The 23396-nt window shown below is 52.0% G+C and overlaps 2 protein-coding genes across 10 annotated transcripts in view; one reads left to right on the forward strand and one right to left on the reverse strand.

Annotated features, from left to right (window-relative positions):
• Positions 1-8996, forward strand: part of CIT (citron rho-interacting serine/threonine kinase) — a 159394-nt gene extending 150398 nt beyond the window's left edge. For 7 of the 8 annotated variants that reach the window (XM_045585388.1, XM_036448872.2, XM_045585390.1 and 4 more), the window contains 4 exons: positions 404-482; positions 590-769; positions 5513-5816; positions 6622-8996. In XM_045585388.1, the coding sequence (XP_045441344.1) occupies positions 404-482; positions 590-769; positions 5513-5816; positions 6622-6645 (587 nt within the window). In that variant the 3' untranslated portion in view covers positions 6646-8996. The remainder of the gene's footprint in view (positions 1-403; positions 483-589; positions 770-5512; positions 5817-6621) is intronic. The other variant, XM_045585389.1, reaches the window with a different exon arrangement.
• A 4563-nt stretch (positions 8997-13559) lies between these two features.
• Positions 13560-23264, reverse strand: PRKAB1 (protein kinase AMP-activated non-catalytic subunit beta 1). 2 transcript variants are annotated; one of them, XM_036448876.2, is made up of 8 exons: positions 23102-23264; positions 22807-22974; positions 20034-20197; positions 18696-18789; positions 18323-18437; positions 16294-16427; positions 15053-15121; positions 13560-14829 (listed from the first exon to the last, which is right to left on the reverse strand). In XM_036448876.2, exons 2-8 carry the CDS (start codon positions 22963-22965, stop codon positions 14752-14754), a joined length of 813 nt encoding a protein of 270 aa, XP_036304769.1. In that variant the 5' UTR covers positions 22966-22974; positions 23102-23264; the 3' UTR covers positions 13560-14751. The 2 variants fall into 2 exon arrangements, with proteins under 2 accessions (XP_036304769.1, XP_036304768.1); XM_036448875.2 differs by having other exon boundaries at positions 22807-23264.
• Positions 23265-23396: the final 132 nt, after the last annotated feature.

Consider the following 23396-nt stretch of genomic DNA (forward strand, 5'->3'; position numbering starts at 1 on the left):
AAAAAAGTTTTGAGTTTCTTATCTTTCTAGGGCTTTATGCAAATGTAGAGAGGAACTATATTCTTATGTCCCCCTTTTTTATCATTATAGTAGCACACCTGACATTATTCTGAACCTTGCTTTATGCGCTAAAGAAAACTGCGCTCCTCAGCCCCTCCTCCCCCCGATATCAGTACTGGAGAGGTTCTTGTTGCATTTTGAGCTGTGCCACCGTGTATGTACCTGATCCCCTTGCACGTACCTTGAGCTGTTCCCATCTTCTGCCCTGAGAACATGGCAGTGAGCACCCTCGAGCGGCCTCCCTGTGCCCGGTGGGATAGCTGGGCCAAGGGTGCACCGCAGGCTGGTTTTCATTTCCTTCCTTTTAACGCTTCCTTCTCACGCTTCCTCCGCGGCGGCCCAGCCTACAGAGAACCCTATCTGTTTGTGACCCACTTCAACTCACTAGAAGTGATTGAGATCCAGGCCCGCTCCTCTCTGGGGTAAGCACGGCCCTGGCTCCGATGGGCTCAGGGTTGGGGTGGGTGTCGGGCCGGGCGCTGGTTTCCGTCCGTCTGTCTGCAGCGGCGCTCTCTCCTGTTCTCAGCAGGACCCCGGCCCGAGCGTACTTGGAAATCCCAAACCCACGCTACCTGGGCCCCGCGATTTCCTCGGGAGCAATCTACCTGGCGTCCTCCTACCAGGATAAGCTGAGGATCATTTGCTGCAAAGGGAACCTCGTGAAGGAGTCTGGCACTGACCACCACCGGGGGCCCTCCACCTCCCGCAGGTACCGTGCCCTCCTCTTCTCAGTCCAGGGGCTCGCACTTTCTGCAGAGCAGAAGGAAATCATGCTAACCTGCCTGGAGGTTCCCGGTATTGAAGCACAAGCCACTCGTTTCTTTGAGCTCTGCAGCCTTGACATGACCTTGTCAGGGCAGTGGCAGGAGACTGTTTAAATGGTCCTCAGCAAAGGCGGGAGGGAACGCCCGGCCTTCCTCCGAGGGTGTGTCAGTGGCTCTGTTCGGTGCAGCGTGCATCATGCAGTCATTGCTTTGGCATATGTCCTTGGGGGCTAGCTGGGCAGTCGTGGCAGGGTTAGAGGAGAGTAAACCAGATGCATCTCCTCCCTGGTGAGGTCCCAGGGGAGAGACATGCGCTCAGGCGATTCCAGCACAGCCTGGAAGGTGAGGCTGCCATCAGGGTCGTTTGAGGTTCCGTAGCACTCAGAGGAGGCCCCCAGCCTGGATTTGGGGGACAGGGGAGATTTCCTGGAAGAATGAAGTCCTAATTATATGTCCCTCTTTCTTTGTATGTCATGATCTTTTGTTGAAAGCAAAGCCTCTCAGATAATAGAATGTGGTGACGGGAAATCTGGTCCCCTCCTTGGGCTTGCTGCTGTTTACTCAGTGACTCTCCCAGACTGATTCTTCTGGCTGCCACTGAGGTTCCCAGGGAAAGGGCTTTTCCAAAGAGGTAGCGCTGAGCCAGGACAAATAGAAACCAGCCCTGAGGGTCTTTTCCAAGGAGGAACCAGACTGGTCAGACTGACATTTTTCTAGGGAGCGGCAGTCCCGCTGGGCTCCTTCTGCTGGCAGCCCCTCTGCTGGCTTCCACAGGCTGCTGCTGTCAACACAACTGCAGATCTGGGGGAAAGCCATGGGAGCAGGTCAACTTACAGCGTCACAAAGCTTTTCTTACTGGAATTCAGCTGTCTTTCCTACATAAACGCTCTTGCAAGCCTCTAGTTAATTTCCAGAGTTTGGGAAAGTTGATTTTGACAGTGTTTGTCCGTGTTGTTGCTGCTTTTATGAAGGAACAGGTTTCTGGCTCTGCCCTTCCTTCTCATACAGGTGGCCGCACGCTGTGCAGGCTGCAAACCTTAACATTAAGAGCGCGTTCCGTGTCAGTGTAGGGAGCATTTCTTCCTTCTTTTCTAAGCCTCACCGCATTCCTTCCCGTGACCTTCAGCTTATGGCTCTGCTCCTTTCCCATTGGGTATTGGACTGTTTTCCGTCTGTTGCTGTAGAGTTGACTTTGTGCCTGTGTCATTTTGATATTCTGCAAGCTTAGGAATCTGCCTGTAGGATAAGTTCCTAGAAGCGGCTGTGCGTTTGTGATTTTGATGGATGTTGCTGTGTTTCCCTCCGCGGCGCGGAAACCTTTTGTCCCACAGCACTATGTGGAAGTGGGCTGGCCTTGTCCTGCCACAGGGGGCACCAGCTCCAGGTCGATGTGGAGGTATGAGATGTATAAAGTTCAAGTCCTCCGTCCACAGAAAAGGCTGAGATGATTTAACCCAGGAGATATTTAATTGTCTAGGATTTCCATTTCTGGACTGGCTTACAACCCCACGTGTCTACCAAGAGCTCCGTGGACCCCCTGCCCTGTGCAGACACGATGCCTGGCTGGGTGCACAGATGAAGACACTTTCTAATCGGAAGGGACTCGGTTTGGTGGAGGAAACACCTCTGATATTACAAAACACTCAGGTCTTGGGCTCTGTCTTTTGCTGAAATGTAGGAGTCAGTCAGAAGTGTTCGGTAAGTGTGGTGTGATCCCAGGACTTGCTGGACAACCAGCAGCTCCTCACTCTTGGCCTGCCCCTGCCTCGAGAATGGCTGCTCAAAGTCCTCCCTTGGGAGTTTTAGATTTTATTTAAGTAGTTTTTATTTAATTTATCTAGGCTTTATTTAAGTAGCTCCTAAGTCATGTCAAGAACAAATCCAAGTACTGTAATTAGATTTTTTCCTCCCTGTCTCACTAGTTCAGTGGCCAGGCACCTTCCCTCTGAGTCTGTGTGGGGCCTCTGAAGCGAGTTACCTTTTCTGTAGTGGAAAGTGGCCCAGAGCCTGTGAACGTGGCAGAAACAATGCTGCTGGCAGGCGTGTGGACAGCAGCGTCAGTCTTTGGCTGCCTTGCGGCGTTCACGGCCTGTAGCTGGAGACTGCTTTGGGCAGGTTAGAATGTAACGTCTGAAATTGGGGGAAGAGTGCTGGCTGTTGTTGTTTTATTGTGTTTTCAGTGGACAAATACATTATCTGTTCACAAAATAGCTCTTGGAAAAGACAAGGCGTACCGACCCGATAAACAAAGCAAACTCCAGCCCTGAGGCACTACGCACATCACGTGAAAGCAACTGTCTGGTCTCCAGGTTGTGAAAACTAGAATTTGAAAGTCACTACACAGCTTGGCAAAACTGGACAGCAGTTACGTGAAATGTTTAATAAACTGCATTTCCCCAGCGTGTAAACAACACGACAAGACTAACCCTTGGGCCGGGTGCTCTCAGTCCACACTCGCGGTCACCGCATCGCCCGGGGCTGGTTAGCAGAGCATGAACTGTAACTCTTTGCAAGAAGCATAAAATTGACGTGACGATCATTGGTTATTATGCACATGGAGATGGAAGATTGCCCACTAGGCCTAGAAGGATGGGTATTTTCTTTGTCCATTAATCTAAGCTGACATCCCCAACGGCCTTCCTTGAGCCATCTTTCTTCCCCTGGGCAGTAACCTCCCTCTCACTTTTTGAAGGGCCCTGTGGACACATTTTGTAATTTCTCATCCATTGCAGACTGGATGTGATTCTCCTAATGGGCTTCCTTTTATTTGTCTGCCATGTCTTAAAGCCACGTAACTAGAGATGAATGTAAACCTTGGTTTCAAGCTGTTGAAATCGGATTTACTCTGTTCTGTTGCTGCGTGCTCAGCGCAGGGTGGGCTGGCTTTCTGAACACTTGGTATTGGGGTCTTCACAGTCAGCGGTGCACCAGGAAGTAAGAGAATGACATGAAACTGTGCACTATGAACCGACTGCTTATAAAGTGATCTCGCTCACCAACCTCTCTGTGCCACCGTGGAGCAGGAATTGGCAAACGTTCTCTGTGAAGGTCCAGATAGTAAATACTTTGGGCTTTGTGGGCCATATGGTCTCTGTCTCCACTACTCCACTCGGCTTAGTGTGAAAGCAGCCATAGACAGTGCATCTCCAGATGGGCCTGGCTGTGTGCCAATAAAACTTTACTTATACAAGCAGGCATCTGTCTGGGTGTGGCCCTCGGCTTGCTCTAGTCTTTCTCCCCCAGGGATCAGTATCTTTGCTGCTCAGTTGCTTTCAATTCTGAGCATTGACAAAGGAGTTTCTGGTAAAGTTAGACCAATAACTGAAGAAAGAAAATCAACAAATTTGATAAAATTATAAACTGTCCCAAAGGGAAAGATTTAAATTTCAAGGATCACAATAGGCCTTTGGGAAAACCAGATATTTTCGAAGAGATGTCTTTATGATTTACTGCAAAAGCTAGCATCTTTGTAAAGAATGTCATGTAGCATGTTAGCATATAATTTAAAAAATTTTTTTTTTCAAGCATATAATTTTGCTGAGAAAGTTACAGCAAAATAAATCAGTAAGAGATTCATACTTGGTTCATTTTTAGAATTAGCATGTAATATAGATTTTTAAAATAGTAAGGATAAGATAAATTTATTTTCCTGATTTCTCCTTTTACTTTGGAAGATAAAGCCCCAATCAATGAAAATATGTCTCCAAGTGGATTCACTAGAAATGGTCTCCTTGTAGACGGGTTGCCTTCTCCCAGCACTAATCATGCTCCGACAATGAGGACCGAATCTGTTTCTGCTCCGGGGGTGGGAGGAATGGATGTGGAGGCCGATTGTCAGTTCTGTTTCTTGCTTTGGCTTCTTCAGAGGTGGAGGGACGTGTGCGCAGAAATCGTCATGAAACACCCAGGCCAGTGCAGGGTACAGGAGGGATTTGTTGTATGAAAAGGCCTCAGTATTTTCTTTCTCTTTTGGGGGTGGGGAGGGGCTCAGTATTCTCACCTGATTGGTTATTGACCGTTACCCTTTGGGGTCAGGAGCATTTTATGAGCAGCTACACTGTTTTTATCTGCCTTGTCAGCTTCCTACTTATGGCAGGCCTGATCCCTACACCTCTCACTTCAGAGTTGGGCTGCCTCCTTAGAAAGCCTCCTGGAGGGAGAGGGGACTGAACGCAGCCCAGGAGGGGACAGCAATGGCAGCTGACAGGGATGAAACAGCTTTCTCCAATGGCTCCCTTGCATCGAGGGCCTTTCAGCAGGCTGACCCTCTATGTGCAGTCCTCCGTGCCTCCTGGGCTCAGGAAAAGACAAGCTGAAGGATAGAGGGTGGGGATTGTGACATCAAACTGGCCTGAGCTGAGTCCCAGCCTGCCTGCGTCAGTTCCCTGTCTGTACAATGTGGGTGCTGCTGGCTCCCAGCTGTGCTGTTGTGATGGTCTAACGACAGTTAGAGCTGAGCATCAGACCTGGCACACAGTAGGTGCTCCTAGAACGGAAGCGCGATTTTCTTTTGTCGTCATCTGTGCTCTCGCTGCCCTCCCTCCCCAGACCGAATAGACAAAGAGCCTGGAGGACTCAGGTGGCCCTCTTCTCAGGGTCAGTGGTGAGCTGGGACCTGGGGGTTCTCACAGGAGGAGAATGCCCTTTTGGGGTGTGGCTCCTCAGCTCCCTCCCTCTCCTGTTGCCAGCAGCCCCAACAAGCGAGGCCCGCCAACGTACAACGAGCACATCACCAAGCGCGTGGCCTCTAGCCCGGCGCCACCCGAAGGCCCCAGCCACCCGCGCGAGCCAAGCACACCCCACCGCTACCGAGAGGGGCGGACCGAGCTGCGGAGGGACAAGTCTCCTGGCCGCCCCCTGGAGCGGGAGAAGTCCCCGGGCCGCATGCTCAGCACTCGGAGGGAGCGGTCCCCGGGGCGGCCGTTTGAAGACAGCAGCCGGGGCCGGCTGCCTGCGGGAGCCGTGAGGACCCCGCTGTCCCAGGTCAACAAGGTGAGCACCACCCGGAGCCGGAGGAGGGACTGAGGAGCAAGGCCCCCTCCGGCCTCTGTAGTGAGAAGGAAGGCGCACCTGCAGTTCAGGCTGAGACCATGCGGTCAGGAAGGAAAGGTACTGATTTCACAAGCGACTTCCTCAGCAAATGGATAGTGTGTGTGTGTGTGTGTGTGTATGTGTGTGTGTCCCCCACAAATGTGACAATGGCCAAACAGGGTCTTTCCCTTCCTCGGAGGCAACAGGTGCTGGCCGTTAGAGCGAGTATGCGTATCAGCAGATGTGTGTGTATTCGCCCTTCTTCATACGAATCACTGCATAACGCGCTCTGTGCCTTGCCTTTCCAAGCGCACACACGAATGTGCACATGCATCAGGCAGTGGCTGCCTTCTAGAAGAATTTGAATCTTCCGTCACTGAAGCTGCATTTTCTTCTGATGCCATCGGCAGATCACCTCGCACCCCTGCTAGCACAGGGAGGAAAGCCTCTAAATGTTTTTATCTTCTTTGCTTCTATGCCCTACTGATAAGATTGCACGCGCGCATGTGTGTGTGAGAGAGAGAGACAGAGAGAGAGAGAGAGACAGTAAAAATACTCATAGCTTTGGAGACTTTTTAGTGAATTTCAGTCCCTGATGGACCCCACGCTGTGAGGGTTGGCTTTGCTAGTTGGTGCCACCCTGCCCAGCACTCAGCATTACCCGCTGAGGGGGAACCAGGTGCTGCAAACTTCCTGTGTGGATTATGCAAAGAACACGGCAGTTCTGGCCTCTGGTGGCTAAACCCGCTCCCCCTCTTGCTCCTAGGTCTGGGACCAGTCTTCAGTATAAAGCTCAGTCAGAAACGCCAACTCCTCATCGCAATCTGCAGGAAACACCACACACACCATGGAACTCTGCCGAAGGGGACCCCAGCGCCATCGCTCAGCCACCATGGCACAGCGGGACCCAGACCCACCTCAGCACGGACGGCCCTGCCCACGAGGTGCGGGGCGCTGAGGCTCTTGGGAGCTGCCGGCACGTCCTGCAGTCATCCTCTTTGCACTTTGTTACTCTTTCAAGCATTCATAAACTTTTGTACCTAGCTCTAGCCTGTACCAGTTCATCAGAGGAAACCAACCGGGCACTGACTACAATGTGGTTAGACCCCTAATTAATAGCTATTTTAAGATCCTAGGGTTGGTTGTTTCTTTGTGTGTTTTTTCCAAGTTTTTCCCCTCCTTTTTTTTTTTTAAAGACAACAGAATTCTTACTAGATTTGAATAGCAATGTATTTCCTGTTTAGTCATTTTTAGCTAGATCACACATCCGGTCTTTGCTCCTGGAACGTATTGTAGAAGAGTCCCCGCCAGTTGGCTAACTTCCTGCACTCATAGGCCCACTCTCGTCTTTGCCCTTCCCTGCAGACGCCCCGTTTTACCCAGGGCGACATCTTAGCCAAATGTTTACTGTTCTCATTGCCTTCGATGGCCTTGACGACTACCCTCCACCAGCTGAGAATGTACGAGGTCATCGGCCTCGGCTCGGAGGCAGTGACTTGGGGCCAAGGAACCTCGAGGAGCTTTCCCTCCCCGCCCCTCAGCGTCATCTCCCCGGCCTGCTGTCCCGCTTTCATGTAGCTTTGGCCAGGAAAGCATGCAATAGGTTTGCTCTGAGCCCAGCACCCATGGGCCTCTGGGCCTGGGAGGGGACTGGGGGCACCCACCTCCTGTCCGCGACGGCACGCTGTTCCCGCCCTGGGAGGGAAGAGACCCGTCCGGGAACTCTGCATGGCGGTTCGCTGCATGTGCTGCCCCCCGCCCTGACTGCCCCCTAGGCTTGCTCTGCCAGTGTCCTAGGACCGTGCCATTGCTCCCACAAATTGAGACCCTCTGACGACTGGCCAGCTCACTGGCCACATAAGCTGCGGTCTGTAGCACTGAACCAACAAAAACTAAACGCTCAAGCCTTACGACCAGAGAAGGATTTCAGCAAACCACCACTCACACGGTCACGCTTCCTGCCGGTCCACGTGGATGACTATTCACACAAACCCAGCACGGTTCTACCCACAAAACTGTGACTTCCCCACCGAGCCTTTCCCTAGGGCTAGACTAAGACCAGGAAGAGGCAGCCGCAGCCCCACGCCCACCTCTGCCGGTCCCGAAGTCCTCCTCAGGGGCAGGGCGGCCCACCTGTTCCTACCCTCCGGCGACCGGTAAACCCCCGGCAACTGGTACAGAACCAACCTAGAGGCTTTGCAGTTGGCAAGCTAACTAGCGGCCTTATTTCTGCCTTTAATCTCCCACAGGCATCTCTCGCTTCGGGTTCTCTTAGGCACGCCTCCCACCACCCAGGCACATCCTAGGTAGGCCGGCAGGCAGCCCTGCCCCCACTGCAGCAGGTGACCGTGACCATGTGCCAACCCAGGTGTCCACAGTCCAGACCCCTTTCCAGACTGCAGCCCGGCCCGCGTCCCGGCTCCTTCCTGCTCGTCTCCCAACCTAAGTGCTTTCTCCTCCGAAACGCCCGACACCCTCCCCTGGTCGCACCCTTGGCCCGTGCCACGCTGTCACGTTCTGTGTGTCGCTTTGAGTCTTTGGGGTCATACTGCACCCCGCTCCCGGCCCCCGCCCCCCAGGGCGGATCCGACTGAATGTTTGCTGAAGTTTTGTCTCTCGGTCCACAGCATTGGGAAAGGTCACTGTCTTGGCATTTCATCTAGGATCTCCGTGAGAAGCGGGCTGCTAGAGCGCCGGCCTGTATGTCGTGTGTCCACGTGTGAAATGCTTCCTGCTCTAGAACTAGCTCAAAAGACTGTACATATTTACAAGAAACTTTATATTCGTAAAAAAAAAAAGAAAAAAAAAGGAAATTGAATTGGTTTCTACTTTTTTATTGTAAAAGGTGCATTTTTCAACACTTATTTTTTGGTTTCAACGGTGGTAGTGGTGGGCAGCCATCTTCACTGGAGGGTGGGCAGCTGCGTGTGACCACCGAGATGCCAGCAGGAAATATTGTAACACAAAATTGCAGTCAAAAGCTTATTAGCATAAATAAGATTCTAGGTCTCCAAAAGTACAGGCTTTTTCTTCATTACCTTTTTTATTCAGAATGAGGGAAGGAACAATTCAAGATCCACCTTGAGAGGAATGAACTTTGCTGTTGAACAATAATGAAATAAAGCGATGATCGAAAATGTTTGCTCTGGTGCAGTGACCTCTTCTTTTATTTCCTGAGCAAGACCATAAAAATCCTAAGCATGGCCACGCCTGTTTCATGGTGTGGGACCTCCCTCCTTTCCCACGAGGCTTTTTCTCTGGGCTGGTGGGAGCACTCAGAGGTCAGAGCCATACAGAGCTCTGCTGGAATTGAGACTGGCCACATTCTCTTCCAAAAGTGTGACATTGTCATTGTGTGACAGGAACTTCCAGTGAACCCTGAAGTGGTTGTAAAGGCCGTTTTACAGGGTTGCAGGACCGGAAAGTGTGAGCAAGCAGTCAGGCCATTTCGAAGGATTCCTCCAGGACGGATTACCCAGCTCCCCGAGGATGCAGGCCATCGGGGCAACAAGCCACCTTAAAATCTCTCTCTTAGAAAGCTGCAGGGATTGAAAGCTGAAAATTTCCTTGGAGAGAGGAGTTCAGATGAAGGTAATTTCAAATGTAAATATTTCTGTTTTTAACTAGATGAATTTTTGTAGTCTACAAAGAACTTTTTTCTATGATTTTTAAAATATTTTGTTAGTAAAAAATGCCTGATCCAGACAAAATCATTTTTGGCAATTGTTGATTTCCTCATAGTTCCTGTTAGTCTTCAATTTTTATTTTCCAGCAAAGTAACCTGACCACAGTTGAAGTCTGACCTACAGGGTCGTATCTCACAAGGCCTGTGACAAGAACCATAGTTGCAGTTCTGTTCCTCTTCTCTGTTTTACTGCTGGGGATAAAATTCTGCCCAAGGTCTCAGCTGCAGGAATGAAAGTAATTCAGAAGATGAACCAGGGAAATGCTGAAACCTTCCTTTCCTTATAATATTAGGAAAAGTCCACTAAGTACCCACCAGCCTTTCAGGTATTGTCCTGAGGGTCTGTCAGCCCAGAACACTCGACAAGCACGAGGAAACCACCTTTTCCCTAAGGAACGCGCCAGAAAAGTTCTTTGGACCCTAAGGAATGACTTCAAAGAAACAGCCGACCAATTACTCAGCCACACCATCCTCCCGGGTCTGAAGCACAAAATTAGATGGCACATTTCTGCTCTTGCAATTTAATTCTCTCAAGGCTCAAGAGGCGATTGCATAGCAAATGTAATAACCATGAAACTTTAGGATTTGGAGACTCAGGCCAGAAAGGGATGATTTGCTTAATAGGACTGAACAGCCAGCTGGTCTTCAAAATTGGGTTTGCTTTAGAAAACATTCACACAGATTTAAGTCTTAAAGCATTAAATCTAGGCCCACGGGTGGGACTAACCAAGCTTTCAATCTCATAATATCGATACAACAGTTAAAGGGGCCTCTTCCAGGGGATCTAAACTAGGGGTGACTGGTCCCCTCCCCTGAGGACACTGGACAAGGTTCTGGAGACCTTTTTGGTTGTCACCTAGAGGGTAGATAGAGGCCAGGAATGCTGCTGAAAGGCCTACAACGCCCAGGACACTCGCCACCCCCAAAGAATAATCGGGCCCAATAGTCAGATTTCTTTCACATAGTTTAAATATTATGTCCAAGGCATGAAGAAGTGGCTCTAAGCATACTGTTCACAGGAGAAAAAGTTTATCCCTTGCCTAGACAAATGTTGAAGCTTGATTTTCCCGGAGCTGGGAGGGTGGGGCAGGAAATAGAGTGCAGCGTTGATCACGGCTCTCCTTGAGTCCATCAATGATTAATGGAGCTCTATTTGCCCAGAAGGGGTTGTTAGGGGTAGAGGAAAGAACCTTGAAAATGACTTTAGCACTGTACACACTCAGGCTGTCTTTCAGGAAACCAGAGGGAAAATAAGTAGACCCCGGGGACATGCAGCTGGCGCTGTCTCTTATTCTCACTTGCTGTTGAGTTTTCCAGATGGATGGGTGCATTCACTCCAGGAGAGTAGGAAGGAGTGGAAAGGGCTGGCAGCCTATCCAGGCAAAGACCCTTTAGCTGTATTTAGGACAAAAAAAATACAAGTGGTTGTGGGAAGTAACCCTGCAGAGCTGTGGGCAGGGTTCAACCCAAGGACAGAGCGAGGCCCAAAGATGGGACCCACTGCTCCAGCTTTTAGAATCCAGTCTAAGGTCTGGTTCACGGCAGGAATGACTCCTAGAAGGGCCCTTGTGGATACTTTTATAATTAGTTGGAGTGACTTAGGTTTTAGAGGAAATACATGCATGATCCTAACCTCCTGTTTTCTCCTGAAGACAATTACTATTGTGTTCCAGGGCAGGGGGCTCTAGTTTCCTTTCTCCACTAATTTGCTGATCAAGAGAGGGCTAGGGAGGGACATGAGTGGTCCATAGCCTTCAGTCTTCACGAATTAATTCAAAGCATTTGTAAACATTGGTGGAGGGTCAGGTCTCAGAACTGAGCAAAGACTCAGAAATTTTGCATTTTTCTCTGATGGTGTAGTCTCTGACCTCAGCTGTGGACGGTATCACTTTGACCTGGGTTTCAGGCTTGGCCTTTGGAGTCATGGAGGTCTCCTCGTTGAGCTTGAAGTGCTGGCACTTTTTCTTAACTTCCTGCTTGTGTCCACATTCCATTCCTGCTGTAAAGGTTTTGTGGCTTCCAATGGGAAATGAAAGGAGCTTTAGGGATCGTCTAGTGCTAGTCCAAACCCTCTCATTTGTTCAGGGGGGATAAGTCAGACTGAAAGAGGTCATGTGGTTTGCCCAAGGTCACCTAGCTAGTCAGCAACTGAGCTGGACATTCCTAAAGTTGAGCCCCACCCTGGGAGGGGATGCTGGGGGAATGGCTGACTCCAGGGAGATGTCAGGCTTTGCTTGACCTGGTCTTGGGGCCCTGTTGACTTCCCTGTTACACCTGCACACGGGGCCAAAGGGAAGGGGAGGAAATGGCCTTGCCTGTGTTCTTTGTTTTCTGGTTTCAGTATGTTGATATATGGTTCTATTTACTCTGCAATATCATTTTATATTTGTAATTTAATCTTACCTTTGCCTCCCCATATTCATCTACACTAAAAAAAGAAAAACATGCAACGTAACCATCAACTCTGCTGCATCAAGCCACGCCCACCAGCCAATCAGGAGCAAATATGCAAATTAACCTACCCAAGATGGCTGCAGCCACAGAGCTGGAGAGAGCAGGTGGCTTGGGTTGCCCTGGCAATGGAGGAAGCCAAGCTTCCCACCCACCCTGGCTGGCCCTGGCCTCCGCTTAAGGCTACAAAGTTTCAATTATAGAAGATAAATGAATCCTAGATACTTGCTTCCAGCCAGCCCTGGACTCTGCTCAAGGAGGTGCTGGGGAGAAAAAAAGGGGGAAAGAAAAAAAAAAAAAAAAGGAGGGGCTTGGACCTTGGGTTGCTGGGGGGCGGGGTGATAAGGCCGGGATGGGACAGCAGGGGTCACTGGGGGTAAGCAAATGAGCAGGGGGGCCAGTTGGGGGTGAGCAGGCATCAGTGGGAGTCAGTTGGAGTAATCAGGACAGAAGGGGGGCAATTGGGGGCGAACAGGCTAGTGGGGAGGGAAGGTGGGGGTGAGCAGGCCAGTGGGGGTTGGGACGAGAGTGGTTATGGGCAATCAGGTAGGCAGGTGAATGGCTGGAGCCAGCAGTGCCAGATTGTGGGAGGGATGTCCAACTGCCAGTTTAGGCTTGATCCCTGTAATCTGGCAGTAGGACATCCTTTGAGCGGTCCCAGATTGGAGAGGGTGTAGGCTGGGCCACTAGTTTGCATATGAACTCCCAGAGGAAAAAAATCTCTCTACTTTCATAAGCAACTCACGCTTTAGCCACGTACCCAGTCCTCACCCACAAGGGCCTGCTACCAGAGGCACGTTCCCTGCATCGTGGGACACTGCAGGCCTGCCGGTGGCTTTGCCTGTGCTTTTCCACATCCATGGGATAACCCCTATTACCTCTTGGGTACAGTCTTTCACTTGGGTGTGTGAGCAATCTTCTGGCCCACAGGGACTTCCTTTTGTGTTGCTTTTTAAAGAAAATGAAGCCGTTTAAATACACAAGCAGCTGTGTTGAGTGCGAACACCATGTGCTTGTTTTGCGGTTGGACCCTGTGCTCCCTCGGTCATCTCGGCCGGGCCCCCATGGTCCCTGGGCTGCGCAGGGCAGTTACCGGGCTCACTGGCTACAAATGCTTCCACAGCCGCTCTCCACCTCAAGTGCACCAGCTGTCCGAGGTCCCCTTTCCTCTGGAACTCATTTCAACGACAGATGCCTAGGAAGAAAGGCTCATTAAAGGGATACTGTAACCGTCCATCTCTTAGGGAGGACAGAGCCAGTCAGCTGGCAAGCACAGGTCTGACTCCAGGTCGTCCTGGTGGCTTCCAGGCAGGTGCCATGAACCCAGGCTCCCTCTCGGTGCTTGATGAACAGGTAGCAGCACCTCTGCCCTGGGATACCACCTTCCTGCCTCACCCGGAACATTCTCGGCGACCTCTCCTCAGCTTCCCTTGTGACTCAGCCGTTCGAAAGGACCTGAAATCGCCAGGGTTTATAGCCTTTCAGACTGTGCGCGCGGAATGCGTGTGGTCAGGGAACGGAGCTTCACCCGTGGGCTACAGGACATGAAAATGATTGGAAAGCATGGTACTGAATGAATGCTTTATTGAAACCTGTACGTAAAGGCGCCAGTAACTCAGTGTTTTGAAACAGTAACAAAAAAGGGTTATTTTAACCCAGACCCGGGTTTTGGAACAGGTACTAGAAGCCAGGAGTTCCTTCCCGGGTCCTCACCGAGCACGACAGCTCCCGCTGACTTGGGGACGAGCCTGCACTGATGGGGACATTGTGGCATCTCCCCGGAAGCCACGCCCAGCATGAAGAGGTTCGTTTTGGTCCAGAGGAGGTCATCCCAACACACATTTAGAAGGCTGCTGTGAGTTCCTTGCAGAATAAGCAACAGAACTGCGACAGCCTTCTAGGTGGGGACGGAGGTCCTGAGCAGTGGCATGGGCTGGGGTAGGTGCTCCCCCAAGGTTTGCATGGTAACACCGTCACCTCGTTACGGTGAGAATATAAAGCTGGACGACCTTGCTGCTACCAGCGGCCAGTCCCCGGGATCGTCCAGCTTGATGGGAGAAATCCGGCAGCGGTTTTTGAAGTCTGTTCTGAGAACAGATTATTGCTGAGCAGTTTGTTCACATGATCTACATTCTAGCTGGGTGATTAGAAAATTCCCTAAGGCTGTACATTAGCCACTTTTGGTTAAAAAGACACAACAAAACGTAGTGCAGTAAGTGTAACAACTGTAAAACTTCACCTGAAGTCAGAGGTGCTAATTGCTATAGAAATGACACCTCCCTGGAGCAGAGAGTGGGAGACAATATTGCTTTGATTGCAGAGGCCGGCAACACCAGCACTGTCCTCGGTGTTGGCGCCAGAGCCAGGCCGTGGAAGCACACGTACAATTAGGAACTCTGTGTGGCCTCGTTCCTGCTCCCCAGGCATCTGCTACGAAAGCAGCTAGTGTTTGTTTTGGCTAAGGAACCTCCACGACCGGTGTGTGGGTGCTTAGAAGTGCACCCGTCCTCGCGCCCTGGGGGGCTGCGGGCCTTCCGCGCTCGGCTCTGCTCTCGGCACGGGGTGTGGAGAGGCCGTGACGGACGGAGGTGTGCCAGGAGCTGCTGTGCCCAGAACCGGCCTCCAGGCAGGACTGGGGCAGTATGAAATGTCTTACAGAGCGTGAAACGGGGAATTTACAGTCCCTTCCCTCGGCGGGAAGCATGCGTGTGTGTAGCCTGGTGGTGCCCGTGTGCTGGGCTCACGGCGGCTCACAGCTCCTCATATCGGCTTGTACAACAAGGTGGTGACATACTTCTTCTTGTAGCGGTGGGTCGCGCTGAGCACCATCACTCCGTCCTGAGAAAGGGTGGAGATGACAAGTGATCAGGACTCACCGTTTATGGAGGGCACGAGCATCACCACGCGGCTTCATCAAAGGTCCCGGGCCGCCCTCGGGACCAGAGGGCGTCTGCCTCAGGCCCTGGGCTGCCCCTTAGCCAACAACTCCGGGTGGCTCAGCTCTAGGGGCTCAGAGCACACTTTGAGAAGCACACCCTAACAGCAGCAGACACGCCATTACCTTGATAGACAGCGCATACAGGTGGTTCAACATAACGTGGTTGGGCTCGGGGAGCAGAGCCGGATCACACTGTGAGGAACAGAAGCAGACTGAGGTGAGCATGTGGGTTTGGGAACCAGGAAGACTCCCCACTTTATCTCAGCCCCGGGAGCAAAGGAGAGCAAGCAGCCACTCAGCCCCTGCTCAGGCAGACGACGGGAGGCGAGGGCTGTGCTTAATGCTCCTACAAGGGGAGCCTCCGTGTGCTGCGGGGCCTGGTGTCTCTCAGGCTTTGCCCACGGCCCTGTCCTCCTGTTGGAGCGGCAGGAGACAGCTGTCCAGAGTGCACTTTGGAGGAAGCAGGAGGATGCAGTCCATACCAACACTTCCGAGCAGTGGGCGCCTGGGTCACTGGGGGGAGGGGCGCTGCTGCTCCACACAGCTCACAGGACAGGCACTAATGTTGCCACACCCTCCAATTTTTAAAGAGAAACCAGAAATCTGGATTTCTTTTTCCAATGTGCCACTCTCGTTTTATAAATGCTCATTCAATGAGAAAAGGTGTAGCCAGAGGTCAGCTCAGCTGCCAGGTGTGTGTTAGGCACTCTCTGCCCCGAGGTGGGTCCCTGGGTAACGAAGCGTAGCCAGGAGCCAGTGCAGGGACCGCCTGCACACGGGTCCTTCAGCCCCCGTCTCGTACACGCCTCCTGTGGATGGAGCCACCTTGTGAATGGATGCCTTCAGGCAGAGGCTTGAACAAAGGACATCCAGCCTCTCCAGGAATCCCAGAGCAGAAAACTAGGCGATTTGGGTTCAACAAAATGGACAATTAGCCACGAGGGAGGGAAGGTGTGTTCTCCAGGGCCCAGGAGGAACCGCACTTCCTTCGGTGCTAGCGACCTCCCAGGGGGAATGTGCTGCCCAGACACCCAAATTCTGACCTAAGAGCAAGTTTCTGAAAGCATGGGGGGGCTAACGGGGGAATTCCATTATGCAGCTTACTGAGAAGGGCTGGCTTATGTATTTTTGTCATAACATTCGAAAGGAGTAAAATGCAAGGAAAAGCTCCGAAAGGCCTGTTGGAGGGGAGCAGCACCCACTGGCGAAGGCCTCGCCAGTAGCCGTCCCCACGGCAGGTGGACCCGGCAATTGGCACTGAGGGGCGACAGTGAGCTTTCTCGGCAGCTGCTCTGCAGAGGTGGACAGAGGGGGCAGCTGCACGTGCCCGCGGAGGACGGTGCAGGAGACGCCTGTGCACTCACAGAGATGCCCGTGTCCTTGTTCAGGATGACCTGGAGCAGGTGTGGGGGGAGGATGGGCGGTGCTTTAAACCGCTCCTCTGGCTTGGAGATGTAGGGCTCCTGGTGGTAGGGTCCTGGTGGGGAGCTGGACAGTTCTGTTGGGAGATGGTGACAGGACACTTATGTGAAAATGGAGTCAGAGCAGTCTCACTTAATTCACGTCCCCTCAATACAGATTCACATTCTCCTGCAGAAGACACAGGCCCCGAGGTGAAGAGCAGAGGCAATGAGAAACCCTCTGGAATTTGGTGACTGGATAACCTTCAGGAGCGACCTTAGATGCCTTTGCAGGAGACAGCACTTGTGGCGAAGATGGAGCGTCTGGTCAGACTAACAAGGAAGCTGTCCGTGACCTAACGGGAGGGGCATGCTGCTCGCTATGGGCTGCACCAGCCAACACCGCAAAGAAGCTCCAGGCACCAAGTGATGCTTACGTGACTTGGCCTGAGCTGGGAGCACCGCCGGCCAGAATAAAACAAGATAAAGCAGCCCGTTTGTACAGTTATATGAGGCACCGGCACATTGCAAATCAAAACAAAGCAAAATGGGAAACCCGATCTCCAAAGGCACTTGACTCTATCACTTTCAGGTTCCTTTCAAACTCCTGCTCGAGTGTCTCGATTCTACAGACTATTAAGAAGCTTCTAGAAGCACCATATTTCTCAAAGTTAGAAGCAGCTCCCTCAGCTGGGAGGACATCGGGATGGGGCTGGTCGCCTGACCCTGGGCTGTCTGAAATAAACAGGGCCCGGCCGGCCAGTTTCCTCATCGCACTTTCTAGGGAAAGGCTCCCTTCCCGTGACCCGAACAGCTCACAGCAGGAAACGGAGAAAGGCAGTACGTGCAGAACACCGAGCCTCCGGGAGCCAATCCAGATGCTAAGAGCCCGAGAAGCCTCCAGAAAGCCTGAGTGGGTTACCTGCAGGGGGGCGGGGTCAGTTTCCTGTCCCAGTGATCTAGGCTGGGAACCGTGACTAAAAGCCTCAGTGCCCATCTGGCCCAGTGAATAGGGGATATTTTGGCATTTCCTCCATCTCCCAATCCCCACTCATCTGGAAAGGAAACACTTGGTTTCTCTAAAAGACCAGGTAACTAGCCAGAGAGAGAAGTCGACGTCTGGATTTCCGACTCCTACACACACCACCTGGCCTGTCAGCCCCAGCAAGCCCCCCAGGGCCCTTCACCACCATGGCTCCGGAGCCCACAGGAACGAGGCCTGGTGGCAATACCTCCAGTGGAGCCAGGCGGCAAAGAGGGATCATCCTGCAAACTGAGCTGAAGCCGTTTTCTCAGACTGACAGCTCAGCCCTGGAGAACCTCCCGGGCCTCAGGGGCCCAGGGATTGTTTAAAGGCCGCAGTGTAGTTGCTGTTGACACGTCAGAGGACAACACATCCTCCCGCTGAACTGCACTGATGTTTCCGGCATTCCTTCCCGTAGGTTTGGATGGAAAGCAATTTCCCAAAAGGGCTAGGACTGGATGACTCGTGAAAGACAGGAAAGGTTTCCGAGTCTGCCCTCAGCAGGCTGTGTGTGCCGCCTGTTTCCTGCAGTGAGCCTCCTTGCCCAACAAGGCGCTAATGTGCCACATGGTGACGGCCAAGGTCACGGAGTGCCTGCTTACCACGTGTCAGGCTGCAACACTGCAGGCACCCTGAGCAGCGGGGGCTGGCAGGCTTCCCCGGTGCTGGCTCATCGCTGCCCAAGGCCAGGCTCCCAGGCCTTTTGGTTCTGTTTCAATTCTCTGATCTCTGTGGCCAAGCCGACCTACTGAACCTGGAGATACGCCCCAAACTGACTGACTGCTCCCCGCGGGGCTGGATTTCAGCCACCTGACCCCAGGTTAGGATTTATCCCGAGGCTCTTTAGGGAGCTACAAACGTCCACCGGTTGGGCAGCTTGACTCAAGAGAGAGAGGAGAGGGAGACAGGGGACTTCTATCCTGTCCAGCCCCCACCTGCACACACGGGGGATAAAATAGCTGTTCATACCAGACACATCGGAGCACTTTTGGGAATCCACCATTAAAGCATCAAACACTTCAAAGTCAGTTTTCTTCACTTGAATGATGTTGTTAACTGTGCCAAGCTGGCTGGTTACTACTGGCTGGGAAGAGACAGACAGGCAGAAATCATAATGGGGAAGGTCTGGGGTTATTCTTAGAGGATCTAGAATTCCTGGCTGGGAGGGCTCAGCTCCTCTTGGTCAGTGTGCCTGTGCCCATAGTCTGTCCCTTGGCACTGTTATCTGGCTCAGCCACACAGGGACTCCTACCAGGACAAAGGGGCCTGGCAACAGTCTAGAAGGGAAGGTGACTCATCGGGATTGTGCGGCGGCCGGAGGCCGGAGGGCGGGGGAGAGTACCTCAGAAGGGTCGTGTGTCCACTGACCATCCACATAGAACTTGTACTGATGCTCTCCTTCCGGCAGGTCCAGGATGGCTACAAAGTTGTTATGGCTGCCGGGAAAAGGAAGTAGAGGTTTCCGCTGAGTGGGCTGCCTTCTGAGCTAACTTACAAAACCAGCCACAGAACTAAACAAAGCCTTCCCATGTAAAACCAAGACTTCAGCTGCAGGAGTCTTTTTAACCAATTCAAGCAATTCAATACATAGATCTTAATCTAGAAATGGTCAAGGAAGCAAGGAAGCAACGTTTTATTAAAACTCACTTTACTCAAAAGGTAGGCTGACAGGCATTTGTCCTCAGGGTGCACACAGAACGCCTGGCAGCCTAGATGCCAAGGAGGATGGCAACAGCCTGCAGTCGAGCTTTACCCTTTGTCAGTTTGTGAAGGGCAGGAAAGAGGAGCAATTTAATAGGAGGCGAAAGTTCTCTGAAGAAGCATAGTTGTTAAAAAGGCCCCGGAAAACCTTTGTTTTGTTCCTGACTTGAAGCAGCTGCCACTGTGCCCAGCAGCTCCCTCCCACACCGAATGAACCCCTGGAAAAGCAGGTGGCTCCCCGACAATAACAAGGCCTGGCCGTGCAAACCACGTTTCTCCCTCGGCTTCATCAGGAGTACCCCCCAGGGAAGATGCTGTCACTGACCCTTTGAGACAAAAGTCCATGTAGGGCTCCTGATGAACTACCGTGTTTCTCCGAAAATAAGACTAGCGCATGGAAAGATAAGACATCCCCTGAAAATAAGACCTAACGCAACTTTGGGAGAAAAAAATTAATATAAGACACTGTCTTATTTTCAGGGAAACAGGGTAGTTTACTGCGGTCTTGTTAATGATGCTAATTGACATGTACCTTTCAAACAAAAGTAACGCAGAGAATCCGAGTTAGAAGGAACCTCAGAGATCATCTGATCCAACAGTCTCTTCTTACGGATAGGAACGCTGAGGCTCAGGTATTAATGACAGGTTAGCCCAGCAATGTGGTCTCAAGTCTGGTCTCGAAATTCCCAGCCTGGTGCTTTCTCTACAGCACTAGGAATAGCTATCTCTTTCCTAGAATCCCGCCTGAGCAAACACACAGCTGAACATGTGAAGTGGAAGCAATGCTTGTCTCTACGTGTGCTCTAAACCCAGACACGTGGGTGTGAGAATGGAACCTATAAATTATTAAGAATAAATTATTATTCTCCCATTCAGCATTGGTATTATAAAAACACCCTTTCTGTTCACCAACAGAGATGGTTCAGGAACGAGAGCATCCCTGAGCGGAGATAATAGGTGAACCCTCCCAGGCAATTACCTTCGTGTGAGTGGAAGTTTGCTCCAGTTGTTGAAGGACCCGGATAAGTACACCTCCTTGCCGCCCCCCGTCCAGCGGAAGACGGTGGGTCGGGCCTGGGCAGGAGCTTTGTCATTCACTTCCAGGTCGTGCTGCCAGGCCAGGAACTCCTCCTTCTCCGGAGCCTAGAAACACAGCGTACGCTCAGTGACAGGAAGTCATTAGTGAGCTCCCTACACAGACAGTTACCCTGATATTGACAATCGTTCTAGAGGCAGCAGTTACTACCAAGGTTCATATTCAGGCTCATTAACTGGCCAGGACGTCAGGTCCCTACCAGCAAAATGGAGATAGTAAAAATAGCAATTTAAGACTGTTGTGAAGACTGAGCGAGGAAGTCCATGTAAAATGCTCTGCGTAGTGTCTGACATATGGTAAGTGCTTACAAATTATTAGCTATCATTGCTGTGATTAAAGAGGACTACATTAAAATCCTAGGAGAAATGACAAAACTCCCTTGGGAGAAAGTGCGAGGAATTCAAGACTAGCTTAATAAAGGTCATTTTCCTCCCTTAGTTAAGAAGTACATGAACATTTATTAGGGACAATTCCAGAGGTGTCAACTTGAAAGTTGGCAAAGCCAGATTCCGAGGAAGGGAAAAACTGCATTCCCCGAGTGCCGTCCAGACACGGGGAGAAAAAGGCAAGTCAAAGACCAGCCCTCCCCACGGTCCACAGTAGCTCTTAGCAGGGGAAATGTCGTGTAACTGGGATGCTCCAGAGAGAAGAGACACGTCTTGACTCTGGGTGAATATATGGGGTTTTGAATCTGTTACATGTTTCCTAGTCAGTAGCCGAAGACTTTAAAAGCGCAGGAGTTCCAGGCTGGGAGAGACTGTTAACGTGTTGAACGGGCATCTTCCTGTCACATACTGACCTGAGCACGTCCTAAAGCTGCCTGCATTCTTTGAGCTTAACAAGATTTCAGATTAAAGAATACCAGACTGAAAACGGTTCCCACTGAGGATGCGATAACTAACTCCAGCCAAAATGGTACATTTGCGCATAGTTAAAAGAATCCATGACTTTTTTTTTAATGGACACTATTTCAAATCATTCTCCACACATCATCTGTATGCTAAACATTTTTTAAACAAGTTTTGGAATAGCAACAGAACAAAAACTTCTTTTTTGTTGTTGTTAATCAGTCACTCAAGGATATTTTCCCACTGATTTTTAGGTAGTGTAGAAGGGAGGGAGAGAGACACATAGAGAGAGAAACATTGATGTGAGAGTCACATCGATTGGTTGCTTTCTGCACGCATGACCAGGGCCAGGAATTGAGCCTGCAACCAAGGTATATGGCCTTGAGTGGAATCAAACCTGGGACCCTTCAGTCTGTGGGCCAATGCTCTATCCATTGAGCAAAACAGGCTAGGGCAGAACAAATACTTCTTGAAGAAAGTAGTTTCATTCTTATGCTGTCTTAAGTAGCCATCCTTGGGCCAAAATTATTACTGAGGGGAGGGATGTCAAGTCCTTGGAAAACCAGGACTCCAAAGTTCACGTTCCAAGTAGCTTCCCAGGAATGCAACAGATTCAGAAGGCAAGTCCAAACTGCAGGATGGAAAGCCAAGTCAAAGCAGAACCTTTATAGCGAAGATCCAAGTGAGAATATGAGATAACCAGAGGCCCAGTGCACGAAATTCATGCAAGAGCTGGCCTTCCTTCCCCCCAAACCCTGGTGCCGGCCCTGGCTTCCCTCTGGCACCCGGGACCCGGGCTTCCCTGGAAGTCCCAGCTTCATCCAGAAGGACATCCAGCCTAATTAGCAGGTTATGCTTTTCTTATTATAGATAATATGATCACCCAACTCAACATCTGAGAGAAAATGTGAGCAAAGTTGGAACGAGTTGCCAGGCAATTAGCCTAACGGACGATGCTCAATATCCAAGTTGGGCTGGGGCTGGGAGGCCAGGCACCTCATTTCACCGAAGCCTGCTTTGTCACACCGTCCTTAAGAAATGAGTTCTTCGTTTACGAGGCTGTACTGCACACAGCTCAGCTGCAGAGTCACTAACTGTCCCTGCAGCTGGGCACAGGCCCTATCGGGTGGTAGCAGGAGTCTGAATCATCTTAGACTTTTTGATAAATGATAGCAGACTGTGGCAGGATGCCCACATTCGGTTGGCTGTGGCCTGTTTAACACAATGTCTCGTTTCCACAACAGGGGAGAGAAGAGGAGCTGCTGCAGGCGCCTCCAGGAGCGCAATTACCCTTCTGCGCCCGCTCTGCGCAAGCGGGATAAGGGGGAACCAGATGATTCAGGCAGGGCCAGAGCCTCTGCCCACCGCAGTCAGTTGCCCAACTCAGCTCTCAGCTTACCTGTGTGCGCCATCTCCCAAACTGACAACCTGCAAAAGCCACTACTAAACAAGGGCCAGTCTCCTCCTGCAGAGGAGGGAAGGCTTCTCAGTGGAATTGACTAGGATGCCTAGGAGGGAAGCGAGGACTGGGGCTCAGTGGCTGCTGGCTCCACGACCTTAATTAAGAATCCGAGACTCTGTACCGGGGCCGCTTTCTCTTAACGATGTTAGGGCAGCGCGTCCCTCCGCCCTCAGGGTAACCAGACACTGGCTGCGGGCTCCTCCAGGGCCGTCGGTCGGGCTTCTAAGTGCAGAGGCGGAAGGAGCACCTCCCTCCCACTCTGAGGAGGCTTAGAGAGAGGGGCGGTGGCGGGAGCTGGTAGATCTCCACATTAGGGAAGGCAACGGATCCCCCCACCTCCCCTCACCTTGATTTCCTCCGAGTGGAAGAGGTCGGCGTCCTCGGGGCTGTCCATCAGGATCTTGGGCCTGTCCCCATCCTTGGCGCCCCCCGAGCTGTCCCTTCGGGGCGTCTTGTGGCCGCCCTGCCGCTCCAGCGCGGCGCGCTCGCTGCTCGTGTTGCCCATGGCGGGAGTCTGCGGGGACACCGGGCGGCCGGGCCGGGCTAGGCCTCACTCCGGGGAAGAAGCCGGGGGCTCCCGCAGCCGGGGACGCGGGGTGTCGCAGGGCCCACGGAGGGAGTCGGAGCACCGAGTACCGCACCTCTCGGGCGAAGGGTTCCAGGCAGGAATCCGGTTTGAGCCGGGTCGGCACGCCTGGCGAGGTCTCAGGACGGCGCTCTCCCAGCTCCGGCAGCGGCGGCGCGAACCCAAGGAGCGCACAGATAACCAGACACACTCCCCCCGCCCCTTAGCAACTTCCGCTTCCGGTTCTTCCGCGAGCCGGCGGGGCCCACGGGTGGGTACGGCTGGGGCCCGTTCTGCGCGAGGCTAACCCTTACTTCCGCTTCCGGTCGGGAGTGCCGCGGCCAGCGGCTCCCTGAGGCGGTCTCTGTGGG

This window comes from Pipistrellus kuhlii, unplaced genomic scaffold (genome assembly GCF_014108245.1).
Source record: "Pipistrellus kuhlii isolate mPipKuh1 unplaced genomic scaffold, mPipKuh1.p scaffold_m20_p_20, whole genome shotgun sequence".
In the NCBI taxonomy this organism is placed as follows: Eukaryota; Metazoa; Chordata; class Mammalia; order Chiroptera; family Vespertilionidae; genus Pipistrellus; species Pipistrellus kuhlii.